This window comes from Suricata suricatta, chromosome 3 (genome assembly GCF_006229205.1).
Source record: "Suricata suricatta isolate VVHF042 chromosome 3, meerkat_22Aug2017_6uvM2_HiC, whole genome shotgun sequence".
In the NCBI taxonomy this organism is placed as follows: domain Eukaryota; kingdom Metazoa; phylum Chordata; class Mammalia; order Carnivora; family Herpestidae; genus Suricata; species Suricata suricatta.
In genome coordinates, this window is record NC_043702.1 from 46,237,789 (window position 1) to 46,251,583 (window position 13,795).

Below are 13,795 nucleotides of genomic sequence, written 5' to 3' on the forward strand. Positions count from 1 at the left end.
TTAAGTTACCAATTTCAGCTAAGGTCATGATCTTGTAGTTCCTGGGTTCAAGCCCTGCATTGGGCTCCATGCTGACAGTTCAGAGCCTGGAGCCTACTTTGGATTCTGTGTCTCCCTTTCTCTCTGACCCTCCCTTGCTCAAACTCTGTCTGTTTCTCAAAAATAAGTAAAAAATATTTAAAAATTAAGAAAAAAAAGGAAACAATGCCAGTTTTAAGGATAAGAAATGACCTCTCTATGCAGGTGGGTAGGACTGGTAGTATGTGTTCTATTTGAATGATTGGTAAGTGATGCATCTGAACTGATATTACAGCAACTAATCATTGGAATTATTGATCCAGTTCAGAGCCATTTCAGTATTATTAGATTAAATTTCATGAAATTGCCAATAATCAACTGCTTTTGACATACAAAAAATGGCTATTACATATATGTATATTATATAATTATAATTATAATATATATAATTCAACCTCTTAGAAAATGAGTGAAAATAATTTTGCACAGGTATGCTTAGATTTTAAGGATTTTAGGTATACTGGAATACAAACAAAACAAGATGGGTAATACCTCTGTCCTTATAAATCATGACTAATAATGCCAAAGAATTCAACTGTACACCCTGGAAAGAGGAATCACTAACCTTCAATCAATTGTGTATTTGGTATGGGTACAAAGAAGTCATGCAAAAAAATTTTTTTTTTTCAGAATGCTGTGGGACTTATATCTCATTATCAACCAAAATGTCCTCCGTTGAAGTAATCCCATTTTTTCTCATCTACATATATGGAAAACTGAGAAACAGACTTGTTCAGATTCAAACCATGTATATGTTAAACTTTTTCTTTTCCTTTTTTGTATCCTGATATATTAAGAAGTAATTAAATACTCCACCTCTAAGGCTATTTTCAGAAAAAACAATAAATGCAGCTTCTTAGATAGAAGAGGTTTTATACATATTTGACATTTTTTTCTTTTTAAAGCAGGTCATTTCTTGCTTACCTCTAGTTTCAAAATTCTTGAAATATGCAACCACAGATGAAGTGATATGTCTGGCTACTAAATGAATTTCATTTGGGCCCAGCTCATGATCAGCAAAAGCGATGACTTTAACTTCTTTCAGGGTCTTTGAGTATCTCTTACTTTCCCATATTTGCAATAAAGAAAAATCTCCCCTACTGGCTTTAGGAATTTTATTTTCTTCTTCAGGTATACAGCTGTTTTTCTTATCCCACATTCTAAGCAGATTTTTCTCCTCATTCTTTTGTCCGGATATTACAGACAAAGAGTTTTGCTTTGATATGAAAAATGGTTTCATTGTTTCCATGTTTTCATTAATGTGTGGTTGACTTGGAAAACCATAGCTTGATAGCACAGTACTGACAATATTTTCTGCAGCTAAACATATTTTGAGTGGAGAAACAGTTGTCTGAATTTGGTTTGGCTCAACTGGTTTTGGATTTTCATAATGAAATACTCTTGGATTTTCACCTTTTCCTATTTCTATGAATGACATGACTTGCTTTAATGCTGCTTCTGTGGATTCATTTGCTTTCTTACACAGTTTTTGTAAGACACTGCCTTCCGGGAGAGAATTTTTTCCTTTTATGGTTTGGACAAAATGGCCAAAGTTCGATTCCCAGGGGCTGTAGTCTTGTACTGTGTTTCTAAAGCATGATGGTCTATTTTCTGAATCAAGCCTTTCCACTGGCTTTGTGTTTTTATTTGTATCTTCTACAGAGGCTCTGGCATATGAGGGTAAGTTTGATGAAAACTTATGCTTTTTTTTCATATTTTCCTCCGCAAAATACACAACACTAGGTACACTGATTTGTGAAGGATTATTCCCCAGACTAACTCCCTTTAACTTTGACATGGGCATTTTCATATTAGTTGCCAATTCAACCTGATTAACAATATAGGTATTTTCTGCTCTGTGGAACAAAGTTTCCTTTGGAAGCTTATTGATAAGAGTGCACTGGTCCATCAGTATGCCAATGATCTCACTTGCTGTAACAGTCTCTTTCAATGTGCTAACTGAAGATGGTTCCACTTGGCTTATTTCTTTATCTAGCTTATTCTTAATTATACCAAGCATGCCACTGACAATATTAACAGCATGTGTAAATAATTCTGAATGGAATGAGTGAATCTGTAGAAAGGTATTCTGTATGTTTTCCTGGGAAACAATAGTGTTTGAATTGGGCTCATCAGAAAACTTTTTCAATGGTTGTAAATTTGGCAACATCTTTTTGTTTAACAGTCTCTGTTGGACAGGAAAAAAGTTTTCTATAGGCATTTTCACTATTTCAGAAAACTCATATTTAGAGATATATCTAAATTGCAAGTCTACAAATGACTCTAAAATGTTTAAAACCCTTTCTACAATTTCCCGAATCACTTGGTTGCTAGAGCCCAAAGAAATTTGGTCTATAGTCTTTGTGTTAGATATTGGTACACTGCTGAGGATGTCCTTGATTGGCAAATCATATTTACTTTTAGTACTAAAATGTTTTTTCCTACTTGCTAGAGTTTCTTTCCTATCTGGGGAGGGCACCTGGCACAAAAAACACAGCTGTAATTTTTCAAACAGCATTTCAATAATTTCTCTTCCAAACATATTAATTTGTGCTTTGGTGTCTTCAGCTCTAGTAGAGGCTCCTTTAAAATGATTATAGAACCTGCTTTCGCAGTCCTTCAGATGTGGCAAATTTAAAACTGAAAGAGAATGTTCTAATTCTTTTGCTTTTATTGGGATTTCAGTCAAAACATTTTCAGCTATCTTCATTAGTGTATAATTTTCGTTTTCTATATCACTTGATTCTGCCTGCCATTTGTCAAACAATTTTTTAAATATACCTTCTTTAGGAAAAATCTGTTCTAGCTGTGAAGAAACATTTTCCAAGTAGAAACATGCTTGTGGTTTGGCGAGGTACTCTGCATCTGAATTCCCCTGTGTAATTCTGAGATGATCCACATGGGAGCATTTGATTGGATAAGCCAAATTTTGGTTAGTTGTAGCATATAATCCTTGTAAAACTGTATTAACAATTTTTTTTGCTGCCATGATTTGATCAGATGGTAAAGCTTCACCATTTATCATTGCTCTCGTTTGCTTCATCTTTTCAAATTCTTTCACAATTGTTTCCAGGATATTACTTACTATATCCTTGGCATACATTTTTAGTTCTGAAGTGGGCAATTTCATTTTCAGTAAATTTTGGGCTTCGCCTGTTGACAAGGTGTGTGGCAGCCCAGGGGTAGCTTTGGACTGATTGTCTTTTGGAGTTTTCTCTCTAGGACCTAACTTGGTCTTGCTCTTGACCTTAGCACCGCGAGGTCCTAGGTATGATTTTGTTTTAAATTTAGGCAAAGGAGTAACTTTTGATTTTGTTTTTAAAGTTGTTTTAAAATCTGGTTTAGGGCTGCCCTTAGAGCCCACTTTAGAACTGTGTATCTTTAGAGGTTGCAACTCATCAGAACAACTTTCAGGGGACAAAGTCTCTTCTAGATGAGTTGAGGCAAAATTTATGATCTTACTAAGAACTATTTGGACTAAATCCTTCCCCACTTGCAATGGTGAATATTGAAAAAAATTGTTTTCTAACTGAGAGACGTTTTGACTGCCTGCATAAGGATAAACCTGTGGTATCCCATACCTGGTGGGATTACTTCCTTTTCCTGCTTGTTTAGTTTTTTTGATGCATCCTGCTTTTATAGACAAGGTATCATTGTTGTCAGATGTTTCTTTTTTGTTACTCTCATTTAATGATGTAACTACAGAGTACATTTTCTCCAAAACACATTCAATTATATCATTTGCTATGCTATTAATCTGTGACTGAAAGCTTTTTTGTGTTATGTCTGATGTTTTAATTCTAGAATTAGATACACAGTGGGGGAATTCATTAAATGGCAGCAAATGGCCTATGATTTCCATTATTCTTTGATGAACTTTAGTTAAAACTTCTTCTACCACACTGAACATTGCAGTCTCTCCTTTTTGTTTTGATTTCCCATTTCTCATAAATATTTCTTCCAAAGCAATTCTCTGGCTTTCTTTTTCCAATGTTATTTGGTTTTGTTCTAAAGGATAGTTTGAAAACTGAGATAGTTTATTTTTCTCCTGTTCTCTTTGTCCTAGCAGTATTTCATTCGATACAGTTAGTTGTGAAAATAATCTAGGGTTGTCTTCTGAGTAAACACTACTTTCCTTTGCAGATCTTTTATCATATAAACTCTTTAATATACTGTTCGTGATTCCACTCACAATGGTATTTTCTTGGAATAAAATGTTGTTTGGATGTGGATACATCTTTTGGATTTCTAAGTCTAAGTCATTTTTAATAAGTTTCAAAATGGCACTGGCAATGATATCAGCATATTCCTTAAGAGTAGCTTGTAATAGATGGATTGTGGAGTGAAGATTTTCTCTGTCACTTGCAAAAGTGGAATCTGTGAGTTCTTGGCTGAGGATAGTTTTAGTGGATATTTTCAGGACATCTGCATTTGATTCTACTTGGCTTGATTCATGAAAGATGCTATCATCTTGTTTATAATTTTCCAGCTCCTGGCTATCAAATGACTCGTCTTTAGTCTGGAAAGCAAGAGTAATTAATGAATCTATTCTTTCTGTGGCAAAAGCTTCTAACCTATTGAAAATAGTTTTAGTAATGAAGTTGGCATTCTCCTCACAATGGTTAGGAGATTTCTTGGCATCTTCTTTCTCCATTGTTTTCTGACAATCATTAACATAAGCTGACTCCAGATTTCTTGAGGATGGCCAATGCTCTCTTTGTCCTTCACTTTTTGACCCCATTAGAGGAAGCTGTTGGCACTCTGCTTTTGAAAATATGTCACAAATGGTCAGGGGCAATTTTTCAGAAGTAAGATTCTTTGCATTTATGCTGGGCTTGACAGCAGAACTGAGATTATGAAGAACAATATCTACTATATCATTAGATATCAAAATGACATCTGATTTCGGAATTGAAAGTTTTGGAATAATCTTTTTTGCATCCTCAGTGAATACTTCAGAGGCTGCTCCAGAATGTTTTCCAGCTAGGCTAAGTTTCAGAGTGGATGTGGCACAAGATAGATTATTCTGATGCAGTGTTTTTTCACAAATATCACATAAGATACCTTCAATGGTATCTTGTATTTGAAACTGAAGTACTTTTCTATATTCAGTCTTATTAAACAGCTTTTCAATAATACCTTCTTGTTGATCTGAATCAATCTGTTTCTCAGAATTGTTTTTGTTACATTTCCGTTTAGATGACACAATATCTAACACGGTGTTAACAATTTGACTTGCGATATTTTCAGGAACCACAATGTTATGAGTTAAGAAATGACTTCTTTCCTCTTCTTTATCTAACTCATGTTTGATTCCTTGTAAAATTTTTTTAGCCACTTCCGTTGCATATGTATTTAATTTATTCAAAGAGAGTTGACACATTGAGTTGGTCTTTTCTGATGTAATATGATCCACAGAGCAAGAGGAAAACTGATCTTCAGAATACAAATCTTTGGCTGATAATGTTTTGCTTAATGTATTTTCATCCTGCTGAATAGGTAAAGCCAGTGGAACTGTAAAGTTGATTTTGGGATGAAAGAGAGAGTTTACTTTGGAAGTAGCAAAAGTTTCTAAATTAATTAAAATTGCCTGTACAATATCTTCAACTACATTTACTTTAGCCTGTTTGTTAACACTGAACCTGGACTTAGGAGTACAAGGGTTCTTATCTAGCACAGTAACAGAAGACTTGCCTTCATGGGGGTGTTCCTGTAAAGAAACATTTGCTCTAAAGGTGATGGACTTATACCTATTTTCACTTGTGTTTATTTCTGGCATGGCAGCTGCATAAAGTTTATGAAATACAATTCTAACAACATCATCTACCACTATGATTACATCTGCTTCAGACACTAAAGAACCCATCATTCTATCTGTTTCATCTATAAATTGAACAGATGTTGGAGGAATTGTCTCATCAGTGTTGTGAGGGATGCCACTTAAATGAGAGTGGGAGAGAGAAAGCACGTTTAATTGATTGACCAGAGCACTTTGAAAAATTTCATTCAAAATATTTCTTATAATGGGAATGACTGGCGATTTCTGTGGTTCTTTGAGTTTCACTTCAATTTCGCTTAAGGTTTTCTCTAGAACCCACTGTTTAAGAGAGTCCGATTTAGTTTCTTCTCTTAGTAATGTTCTCTCCCCAGTGAATTTTTTCTCTGTTTTTGAGGCATCTTCGAGAAATGAATCTGTTTCAGCTCCTCCAGGAAGAAAATTTCCATAGGTTGGCCTGTATTGATAAGTTTTAGTGCCTCCCTCTTCAGATTCAGTTTCATTAAACATATCTGAGGACACTACATCTAAAATTAAATTGACTATGTTCTTAAGCGTTTGTTTCTCAGGTGGTGGGGTATTTGCACTTGTCCTCAAATCCAATGAGTTCATATTTAATTCTGTTTGAATAGCTTTCAAAATAGTACTCGATATCTTTTTTGCATTCATGTATAAAGCAGACTGCAATAGTTCTTCATGTGTGTCTGTGAAAATACTCGGACTTTCATATTCCAAGTCTATCTTACTGCTTTTTTCATTTCCATCATTAATAGAACCCAGAGCTTCTAAATTTCCATTAGCAAACCCTTCCAGTTTAGCAAAAACCATATTAAGAATATCTGAAGCTACAGCTTTCAGTTCATTTGGTTGTATTTCTTTTGTGCTCCCTGTTTTGGACGTCACCAAAGCAATAGTTTTTGCTTTGCTTTTTGTCACCTCTTTATTACCCTCCTGAATCATTCTGGAAACTATGCTGGAGATCATTTTAGTGCATTTGGCCATTTCCTCAATAATTGAAGCAAATGATAGGCTGTCGATATCAAGAGACTGAGGCTCTGAGACAGCTTTAAATCCAGAACTTGCAAAACTGGTATCCATATCTACATTACATAATTTTGCAAGGATGTATTCCAAAATTGTTTGGGAAATGATCTGAATGTTAGAATGCAATGAGGGGGCCATTTGAGGATTTTCCTTCTCTTTTCTGTCTTGGTGAGAATGGGCTCCTATGAGGTTACAAAACATTTCATATAGTATTTCTCCAATACTGTCTAACACTCGCAATCTGGCATTTTCTTTGAGATCTTTTCCATTTACAACACTATGGAGAGCACATGGAGTATCCAAATCTTTGTGAAAAAATTTTTTATCCTGCCTATTTGGCAAAATGTTTTGTTTATCAACATTGTCAAACCCATATGAAGTTGCAGGCTTTGGCTGGTCTGAAGGGAGTGAAATATTGCTATGATCTGAATGTCCACTTGATAAAATTTTACAAATACAAGTTAATAATGGAGATTCCATAATGTCATCACTGAGATTTGAGACAAGAGATTCTAATTTATCAGTGTCAGCAAAAAATTCTTTACCTGTAAGAGATTTGGTATGGTCTATTTCCCTATGATTTAGGGTTCTCTTACTGAGTTCTAGTTCATTCTGGATAGCATGCAAAACAATGTTTACCACTTTAGCTGTGTAAGTACTAAGCTGAGATTTTAATGAAGATTGCTTAGCAACTGTAGGTTTGAAGACCATCTGCAATTTCTGACAAATGAATAACCCCAGCCTTTTAAAAACTGTATCAATGATTTTATCAGCAATGCCATCCATAGGTTGAGGTTCACTTTTTTCAGATTTTACCAGAGAAGGGCTTGCAGGATCTACACTGAATGAAGATAAATATTTCACTTTCTTTTCACTGTCAAACCATATCTTTAATGGCTTTTTATTTGGTGCTTCTTTGACCATGGGAGGAGTATCACAAGTATCGAGAGAAGTTTGAACTGAAGATGAAATGGAACCTCTAATGGTATTGGGAATGAAGCTTAAGGCCTTATAGAATATATTTAACACAGCGTCTGTTATTTCTTGAGCCACTGCACTAATTTCTGACACGGAGAACATCTGGTCTATCCATTCTTGATGTGACAGTCCTTGAGATTTTTCTGAAACAAAAACAGAAGAAGCTGCTTTGCCAGTTTTACTGCCTAAGTGACTAGGTAGGTCCTTGAGCATTTCTGTTAAAATATTTCTAACTATGTTTTCTGAAGCCTTTTGTATGTGATACTTTTGATCTTGGCTGAAAATCAAACTTTCTTTATTCAAACAGGGTTTTTCCTTTAAAATTTCTTTATTATTAAAAGATGGTAGCTCAGTCTTTAACCCCTCATCACAAAATGCAATTTTGTTTCTTTGAGCAGTAGATTCTTTAAGTGGTTTGCTATTTCTATTATATTCAAAGCAGGTGTTTCCTTTTTTAAAAAAATTTTCAGGAATTTGTCCCCAGGATTTTGGATTGTCATCTTTAAAAGATGAATCAAGCACATTATTCACAATTCTGTCTATTTCTTCATTATCATCTTCAGAATAGAAAACCATGCCAGGAACATTAACAGGTGGAAATGGTCTTCTTGACCTAGGACCATAAGATAATCCAGTGCCAGTAAGTCTGTATTTTTCTTCAGTGTCAGAAGGATTTCTTAGTCTAGAGTGTCTACATTTTTTAACATCTCCTTTTCCTGGCTCTTGATGTAGTTGAGTTAAAATATCATCAAGAAGCTGAAGGAATATTACTGTTTCTTCAGATGCAATAAGTCTCTCATCATTAAGTTCAGATTGTACATATCCTAGTATAGTGCTGATTGCCTCCACTATATAGTCAACCAAAGAAGATTGGGAAAAAATATTTGACATTAAATTTTTTATTTCATCTTTAACAACTGAACTAGTGGCATCAGGTTCAGGACTACATTTCTTTCTGTCAGCTCTTTTGAGGGACATATATGTTGGTTCTGTCACAGGTTGCTGATTGGAAAGTTCAAGTGCATCTTCAAGATGAGACAGTTCATTTTGCTTACAAGAAGCAAGAGTCACCAGCTTTTCTAAAATGGCATGTACCATATCCTCTGCAATGTCACACATGGGTTCTAAATTACAAGGCAGTGCAGCTTTTAAAGGTTTTCCATTTGATGGACTGAGGTATTCTCTATTGGGTGTTAAGCCTGGTTTAATGTCAACTGACACATCTTGGGAAAATATCTCAACACATTTTTTCTCAACTGCAGAATGTAGCTTCTCAAGCATATTCTCCACAATCTCTGAGGCTGCTGAGCAGATATCAATGTTATAAAGCAAGTCTCCCTTTTCAGGTTCATTTTGGTCAACAAAAACTTCAGCAGTAATAGAAGAAATAGAAGGAATGGCCTGTGTTAAATCAGACATTATTTCTTGAAAAATGCTCTCTAAAATCAATTCAGTTTCCCCTTTTAAGTGACATTTAAAGTTAACAAAAACGTTCTTCAAATTTTTCATTTCATTCATGGCTTTTGCTTTTTGATCAAGGACGAGTGAACTCTCTAAGCCATCTGTTTCAGTGGTAGCATCCTTAGATTTTTTTGTGTCTGTTTCAAATGATGCTAAAAGGTGGCTATCTGATTTACAAGTTCGGAGCATAGGACTTGCATATACCATACTGGTTTTATCATATTTGAGTTCCGATGTTATAGATGGCCCCTTCATGTAGTATGTTTTCCCTACAAATGTTCTTTCGACGTGGGCAGAAGGTGGCTTTAAAGGTGTGGCTGGTCGCCTTACTGAGACATCAACCTCAACGGCACATGGCTCTCGCTGAAATGTTTTGGTAGTAGCAGACGTGTAGCATCTGTATGTAAACTCTTCACTGCATGTGCTACAGAAACTTGAACTCTCTGAAGATAAGACGGAGTCCACAGACCCTGGGTATGCTTTATTCCGGAACCTTTCTTCGTACTTTGTGATGGCAGGGTATAATATACTGGTCACTGTAGCTACAACCCAGGTCATTACATTCTGAATTTTACTATTCAATTCTTCACAAGTTACCTGGAAACGAGGCAAGCAAGAATGAAGAGGAAATCATGTAATAACTTACTCTGTTCTTGGACAGAGGATAGCATTTAATTTTTTATATAAAATAGTGCATAGCAGGGTACACTCATGGTTATAAAGAAAATAATGAAGAATTGATTTAGAATTTCAGATTAATTTCAAATTGGCTTATTTTGTACTGTAGTAAAATTTTTAATAAGTTTTCATTTGATTCACATTGCCTCAGAAGTTTTTCCCCCCCTAAATTTAATGCCAAGATAAATGGCTTTTTGCTAAAAATAGAAAAAAAAGTCTCACCAAAGTGCTGTCTAGCCACATAACAAAGCTTCTTGCAAATGTTGGCAAGAAGAAACAGTGTCTACAACCCAGAAATATTATTTAGTAAAATGCCAGGTTATTTATAACAGAATATTTCTACAAACAGATGTGGTCAAAACATTTGGGTGCTTTCAGAGGTGTCTATCCAGCCAGGATGTAAGGATGAAAAATAAGTCACCTCTCCTTCCCATTCCCTGCTACAGAGATGAACCTGTGATTTATATATATGGAAATGACTGCAGCTAACGTTAAGGATTATTCGATAAGCAACAAAAAAGGAAATGCTTATGGAGACTGAGTCACTTTGTATGGAACAAGTGTATCAGTGCAAACTATTTTAGGTAGGAAGGATGAGGAAAGATGATGCAATGAAAGAACAAATTAGAAAAAAAAAAAGGGCTCCCCTAGATCAGGCTCTGAAAGAGTCAGGAGAAGAACAAGAGTAGGGTCATTGAATTCCTCATTTGGAGCCAGAAATATAAACCCAGGGACCAGATTTGAATAATCATTTGTTTAGTAGTTAATGGTGATATCACAGATTACATTGGCTCAAAAGCAGAAATAATTTTGGGCTTGCAAATTTTTTGCCTATAATAAATGAATTGTCTGTTTTTAAATTGTTATTACTCTCAAGACATAAAAGCTATAAACATAAGTAATTGGTCTCAAAGCCTGGAAGGCTGGTATGATTCCTGTAAAGAGGCTGTTCATACCCAAAATGTTACCTTAAGTTAGCATGGAAATATTCATATTTCAGGGCAACATTCAAAGAAAATTTAATACCTGTGTAACATACTCTCTCCTGAAGTACTGGAGAGTATTTGGAGGCTCTCCAGTACCTGCAAATACTAGGAGAATTCCTAGGGAGAGCAATTCTATCTTAATCTAATCCATGAACCTTCCAATGTATTTTTTCACTTATTGTACAATGGCTAGTGATTTGAAATACATTTTGGATGACAACATATGTTGTATAATACTTGTTTTCTACAATGATATCCTAAATCAAATATTTTTAAAATAAAATATATATTTTAACAAAAAGTAATTGTTATAATCCACTGTAATACACATAAACTACACACACACACACACATATATATATACTATTTTTGTATTTAAACTTTATTACCAGAGATGATTTTTAAAAAATCTACATTATTATTCTTAGGCTAGGTATGAGAAGGAGTCTCTGAATTTTATATATAAAAGAGATTATTACAAAAGTTTTCTAAGTAGTGAAATATAGGAATTAAAAACTAGTTTTCAGTTGCTTTCCATTTTAATGTTAAACTAAGAAACATTCCCTTGAATCAAAAGAATATATATAGCATTTTTATTTGCTACACACTCTATGACTTGAGCAAGTCCATGTGAAAAAGTATGTCAGAGTATGGGTTGTTCTCTAGCCTCCTTTTTCTCTCCTGACTGTCTGACTAGTCCCAGAGTTGGGCTTTGTAAATTGGACCATATTATCTACCTATTCTAAGTCTCAGCTCACAGGTCATACCTTATTTGTGACATTCTTAAGTACCAGGCCACTTCTTATTAAAATGGCTAGAGCCACACCCAGGCATCCCAGCTTACCAGCCAAGTCTACAAAGCCATGTTACCTAATGGCTTCCCATGATAAAACAGGTTTGTGGTATTTGATGCTCTCATGATGGCTAGGTCCCTTAATGTCATTCCACACACCTTCTTTGCCCATGAGACTTCTTTCTGAAGGGCCAACATTATCTTTTGATAAGAACTTTAGGTCACTGCAAAATTTAAGAATTAACTGAAAGTAAACTTTAAAGAAAGGCAAAAAGGAAGACATTAATATCAATAGGTGATTCCTCATTATTTCATTCACAGTTTTTTCTATTATGACACATTAGAAAGTACCATTCATATGTTTTTCATCAATGATACATACTTTTTTGTTCAAGCAATTCTGTAAGAAGTTCTGTTCTCTGTAAAGTCAAGAAAGGTTGAACATTTAGTTATTTCTAGGGTCAAGAATTTATATAACTTTTTCCAAAATTTCTAATCACTAATCATCTGTTTGTCTTTCTATCTGAGTTTTTCTATAGAAATTCAAAAGGAAGAATAAATTTTATTTTTTGTCAAACCCTCCCTCCAATTTAACCTGCTCGTTTGATACCAGCCCACCTACTTTATTGCTTGGATGTATAGAATTGTAGCTGCTGCATAAAAAATATATCTATCTGAAAAGTCTACTTCTGACCTTCCTTTGCCATGCCTGCTTTGTGGCTCTCTGGAGGGCACAGAATTAGAGGGAAAAGGTGGGCTAGTCCTTCCTGCTCATTAAAAGGTGGCAAAATATTTGACCAGACTTTTCTGACAATCCTACACTCTCATCAAATGGCAGGAAGGGAATATGTGAATGATTATTCAATAACTACGTGTTAAAATAATTAAGTTTCTAGCCTTGGTATACCAACTTAGATGTAGACTTTTTCTATTTATGAAAATCATGAGTTCTAATTAGAATTATCATCACACACTAATAAAATGGAAAACATAGTTTCTGAATTGTAACAAATAAAAGAACAACAATGAAAATTATAGAAAAAAAAAGTAGTTAATAAAACAAGATCTAAGACCAGATGATATTTTCATAAATTTCAACATGGGCTCTTTATTTATATCCAGATATGTAGTACTTTCATATATTTCAACAGAGGCCCTCTTCCTACTCTCTTAAAAGAAAATTGACATTCCCTTTCTATTTTTGAAGGCCTTTACTATCCATTTAAAAATTCAGTTTTTCCCAAAGTCTCAAATTCAATCATGAGAGATAGCAAGACTGAGAATTGCATCCTAAATCTTGGCAGGAAAAACAAAAAACCATAAAAACATACCAACTCTCCCACCCCACCCCACCAAAAAGCACCAAAAAAAAAAAAAATTCACTGGTTTAATCTCAGGAATTAGGCTTGGTAGAAACCATACTTTGACTAAAACCTTTTTGGAGTATGGAACCTGGAGCATGAAAGCTGATGTCAGTGACCTGTCTTTTGGCCTTGTTTGTTTTTTTCAGATTCTGATTTCTCAGGTCAAACTAAGCATAGTTTTCTCCTTTTAGATATTTTGCAATTTAACTTTCCCAGATTCATTTTTCTGTTCCCTTCACATTATACTGTAGAGACCAAATAGAACTCAAATAGTCCAACCTATTGACTAACAACTTTCCCCAACAGGCTTTCTGCCCCAAAGACATGCATATGGATCCAAACAAAGGGCAAAGACCTAAGAATAGAATTTGTTGGGAGCTGCAAAGATTCAGCTGCTTGGCCATTTGCTAGCTGGATATGTCACTTGTCGTAACCCGCGGTCAGGGTCGTATTCCTTCACTGAGCCCGGAGTCGAGGTGCCAATTGTCGTAACCCGCGGGCGGGGCCCCTCATCCCCAGCGTTCTTAGGTACCTGTTTCGTCCGCCCCCCCCCCCCCCCCCCCCCGGCAGGGCGGAGAATCGTTGCGGGTCCTTCTCCTGAGGGAGGGAGAGAAACAGGGGGCAGGAGAGGGAGATG

General features: G+C 35.2%; 1 protein-coding gene across 1 annotated transcript in view; it reads right to left on the bottom strand.

Moving 5' to 3' along the window:
- FSIP2 (fibrous sheath interacting protein 2) overlaps positions 1-13,795 on the bottom strand; it is a 75,287-nt gene that overhangs the window by 29,274 nt on the left and 32,218 nt on the right. The window contains exons 15-17 of the mRNA XM_029934283.1: positions 12,177-12,213; positions 3,498-9,934; positions 1,003-3,449 (exon numbers count right to left, since the gene is read on the bottom strand). Of these exons, the coding sequence (XP_029790143.1) occupies positions 1,003-3,449; positions 3,498-9,934; positions 12,177-12,213 (8,921 nt within the window). The remainder of the gene's footprint in view (positions 1-1,002; positions 3,450-3,497; positions 9,935-12,176; positions 12,214-13,795) is intronic.